Here is a 4,660-nt window from a genome sequence, read left to right as displayed (position 1 = left end):
TTTTTTTTTTTTTTTGAGACACAGGCTCACTTTGTCGACCTTGGTAGAGTGCCATGGTATAATAGCTTACAGCAACCTCAAACTCTTGGGTTTAAGCAATCCTCTTGCCTCAGCCTCCAGAGTAACTGGGACTACATGCGCCCACCACAATACCTGGCTAATTTATTTTTTTAGAGACAGGGTCTAACTCTTGCTCAGGCTGGTCTCAAACTCCTGAGCTCTGGTAATCCACTCACCTCGGCCTCCCAGAGTGCTAGGATTACAGGCATGAGCCACCAAACCCAGCAACCTAATTTTCATAGACCAGACATGCACCACATGTATATATTTGTACAGGAGGCCTAGTTCCTTATGTTGACCACCTCTGTATGTTGACCATTTTGTTTGTTTGTTTGTTTTTTGCAGTTTTTGGCCGGGGCTGGGTTTTGAACCTGCCACCTCCGGCAAATGGGGCCAGCGCCCTACTCCTCTGAGCCACGGGCACTGCCCAGTTGACCAGTTTTTTATAGTTCCTTGAGTGATTGACTTGTAGGGGTTCTATTGGGTATTTATGTGTATATAGCATAGAGCTTTATGTTTCATGAGTTTTGTCAATTTGAACCAGTCAAGAGTTAAAGTACATCTATAAGGGAAGAGATAGAATCACTGTATCCACATATCAAGTCTTACAGTTCTTTTCAAGGGAAGTTTGTTGTTAGCTATTAGGACAACTTAACTAAGTCCTAAATTACACCGCATATATCTTAAAGGAGGTACCCTCTTTTTACTAGGTAAAGAACTTTTGAAAATGAGACATATGTAACTTATTTGATCCATTAATACTGTGAGAATAACTGCTATGAAAAAGAATATAAAATATGTTTTATACCATGTGAAGGTAGAAAACAACTATAGGAGAGACAAAAGAAACTCTCTGCTCTAGCCCTTCAGGAGATGGACAGTCCACATGAGAACTTGGCAAATGTTCCTGGAATAGGGAAGCTGGGATGATTCCACCTAGAAAAGAGAAGGGTAGGTGTGGAGACATTCCAGGTTCTGAAAGGGGCCAGTAAGATGATGGCTCCTAACAATGAGAGGCTGGGAGTAAGCAAAGAGTGGCACAAGGTTATGGTATGGGGTATTTGGTAGGAAGGGGTGTTTGGCAGATGTCCAAGTTTAGGGCTCTCTGGAGATAATCATGGGAAACAATATGTCTCTGGGATTAGATATATCTGGGTTTAAATTCAGATCCTATGTGATTTGAGGCAGGTTTCTTACTCTACGTAAGCTAGGATTTAGATCCTATGTGATTTGAGGCAGATTCCTTAGTCTATGTAAGCCTCAGAATCACAAAACTAAAATTAAAAGTAAAAATAACTACAGATGGGGTGGCACCCGTGGCTCAAAGGAGTAGGGTGCCAGCCCCATATGCCGGAGGTGGTGGGTTCAAACCCAGCCCCGGCCAAAAACTGCAAAAAAAAATAGCTACAGATTATGTAGATGAAGTGCCTGACATATAATATGCACTCAGGAAACACTAGTTTCCTTTTCTTCTTCCCTTGATCTTCAAGATTCACTCAAAGCTCTTTGTTCCTCCTTGCTCCTTCAGGTGACTCTGTCACCAACTGGTGGAACAGTGGGTAATGGCATCCCAGCTGCAAGACCGTGAGTACCCCTGCAGGGGAAGAGTTCTTGGGCAACAGCTCCTATTCCAGAGCTTCTCCTGGGCCCTCTACCCTCCCTCTACCTAGCACCTGCTTTTCCTGGCTCAGGGCTGACCACTGATGAGAACCTGCTGCTGATGCAGAAAGGCATGCTGCTGCGCAAGGTGAAGTCCAAAACCTGGAAGAAGCCAAGATACTTCAGACTTCAGAATGACGGCATGACAGTCTGGCATGGACGGCAGGCCAGGAGCAAGGCCAAGCCCACCTGTGAGTGACCTTGATAGCTACAGGTAGATGGACACGTGGGAGGATAGGGCCTGAGGAGCCCAGCAGTCTGAGGGCAGGAGAGAGACCAGGGTTCTACAATAGTGCCCTTGTATTGTCCCACTGTGGCTATATCTGAGCCTGTAAAAGATCACAATAGCACTTGCCTTGTAAGGTGTTATGAGGATTAAATTACTTATTGCTTATGACTCATAAGAGTCCTGGCACATAGTAAGTCTCAATAAATCATAAGTTTATATCTTATTATTATTATCATTATATCATGATCTCAGGCATCAACCTGGCTGAATTAAAGCCTTCCTGTGCCAGTTTCTAGTTGAGTGGCAACATACAAGGTAAGTAATTAAATTCAGCTTCAATTTCCTCATTTGTAATATGTGGGGATTAAACCTGCCCAGTAGGCTCAGCACGGGCCACATGCACTGTGGCTGGAGGGTTCGAACCCAGCTCCGGCCAACAATGCAACAATGACAACTGCAACAAAAAAATAGGTGGGCATTGTGGCAGTCACCTGTAGTCCCAGCTACTTGGGAGGCTAAAGCAAGAGAATAGCTTAAGCCCAAGAGTTTGAGGTTGCTGTGAGCTGTGACACCATGGCACTCTACCTAGGATGACATAGGGAGACTTTGTTTCAAATTTAAAAAAAAAGAAAGCACCTGTAGTCCTAGCTACTCGGGAGGCTGCAGCAAGAGAGTTACCTGGGGGTGGCCCTGTGGCCCAAAGGGGTAGGGCGCTGGCCCTATATGCTGGAGGTGGTGGATTCAAGCCCTGCCCTGGCCAAAAACTGCAAAAAAAAATAATAATAAAATAAAAATAAAAATAAATTAAAAAAAAAAAAAGAAAAGAAAAAGAGAATCACCTAAGCCCAAGAGCTGGAGGTTGGTGTGAGCTGTGACGCCATGGCACTCTACCAAGGGTGACAAGGTGAGACTCTGTCTCAAAAAAAAGGGGAGGAGAGAAAACACCTGTGGTTCAAAGGGGTAGGGCACTGGCTTCATATGCCGGAGGTGGTGGGTTCAAACCCAGCGCCAGCCAAAAACTGTGGGAAAAAAAAGAAAAAGAAAAACCCAGCCCAGCCAGGCACTGTAGCGAGCACCTATAATTCCAGCAGGATGCCTATAGCCTGAGTCTGAGGCTGCAGTGAACTATGACACTGCTCACTATTGTACTCTGCTCAAGGCATAGGGTGGGACTTTGTTTCAAAAAAAAAAAAAAAAACCTGAAATGGGAGAACTGAACTTGAGCATATAATGCTTTGTTATAACTGCTTCCACCTTTCAAATATATTTCCATTTGTCATCTCCAACACTCCTCTTGTGACTGGCCATGGAAGTAACTATCCATTATTTAAGATGAGGACACTGAAGGGTAAGTCATTTTGGTCTGTGTCACACTGCCAGCTGGTGGCTGGAATCCAGGTCTTGCCATGCTGCCTATGCAAACATCAATGACTTGCATGAACTCATGAATCCCAGAAGTCTGTGTCCCCACACACAACCCCTCCTGCAGAAGCTAGGGTTCCTTCTTTCTGTGGCTTCATGGAGAAGGTGATGCTAGTTCTTGACCATAATTATAATCCCTATAATTTGTTGGACTCCTTTCCTTAGTGCTTCCACCTGCTTCTTTCCTGGCAGTCTCAATCTCTGATGTGGAGACAGTGCGTAAGGGCCAAGAATCTGAGTTGCTGCGCAGCCTGGCAGAAGAGTTCCCTCTAGACCAGGGCTTCACTGTTGTCTTCCATGGCCGCCGCTTCAACCTGGACCTGGTAGCCAATAGTGTTAAGGAGGCCCAGACCTGGATGCAAGGTCTCCAGCTATTGGTGGACCTCGTCACCAGCATGGACCAACAGGAGCAGCTGGACCAGTATCAACAGGATGGAGTTGGAAGAGGGGTTGTGTTTGTGTGGGGATACTGAAGGAGTCAGGTGCTATAGGTCTAGGGAAGGTGGAATAGGGTGAAGAAGTACAGGGCTAGGGAGGCTTAAGAGTTCATACACCATACGCAGGTACAGCTCAGGCCAATATGAGGCTGAGGATACTGAGGGAGAAATGGATGCTAGGGATTGTAAAGACATAGCCAGACAGAGTTTGAGCATGAATCAAGACATCTAGGATCGGCTCGGCACCCGTAGCACAGTGGTTATGGTGCCAACCACATACATCAAGGGTGGTGCGTTCAAACCCAGCCCGGGCCAGCTAAACAACTGCAACCAAAAAATACCCAGGCATTGTGGTGGGCGCCAGTAATCCCAGCTACTTGGGAGGCTGAGGCAAGACAATCCTGTAAGCCCAAGAGTTTGAGGTTGCTGTGAGCTGTGAAGCCATAGCACTCTACCAAGAGCAACCTAGTGAGACTCTATCTCTTTAAAAAAAAAAAAATAATAAAAAAAATAAAGACATCAAGGATTGAAGGAAGAGCCAGTGAGAGTCAAAGGAGCAAAGAAGGTGCTGTTCCTGAGAGCTAGCTGAACAGACGATCTCAGCATCATCAACTATACCATAGTGGTGCGAAACAAACTCTTAGACAGCTTGTGGCACAGATTCACTTAAAGTTTCTTGGATTGTATGCCAGTTTATTCATTTATTCATTCATTTACCATCTATTAAGCAGAATGTATCAGGCACTATGCCAGGCTATAGAATATAAATATTGCTTTAGTTAGTGGAATGGAGGGAATTGTGGAAAGGATTTAAGTGTCAGCTCGGTGCTTGTGGCTCAAGTGGCTAAGGCAC

At 45.3% G+C, this 4,660-nt stretch overlaps 1 protein-coding gene across 1 annotated transcript in view; it reads left to right on the top strand.

Annotated features, from left to right (window-relative positions):
* The first annotated feature begins 1,622 nt into the window (after positions 1–1,622).
* The window catches only part of PLCD4 (phospholipase C delta 4), a 24,878-nt gene continuing 21,840 nt past the window's right edge, over positions 1,623–4,660 (top strand). The window contains exons 1-3 of the mRNA XM_003784955.2: positions 1,623–1,644; positions 1,752–1,910; positions 3,563–3,791. Of these exons, the coding sequence (XP_003785003.1) occupies positions 1,623–1,644; positions 1,752–1,910; positions 3,563–3,791 (410 nt within the window). The remainder of the gene's footprint in view (positions 1,645–1,751; positions 1,911–3,562; positions 3,792–4,660) is intronic.

The sequence above is a fragment of the Otolemur garnettii genome, unplaced genomic scaffold, assembly GCF_000181295.1.
Source record: "Otolemur garnettii isolate 467f Iridium unplaced genomic scaffold, OtoGar3 scaffold00013, whole genome shotgun sequence".
Lineage (NCBI taxonomy): Eukaryota > Metazoa > Chordata > Mammalia > Primates > Galagidae > Otolemur > Otolemur garnettii.
This window is presented reverse-complemented; position numbering and strand designations above follow the sequence as displayed.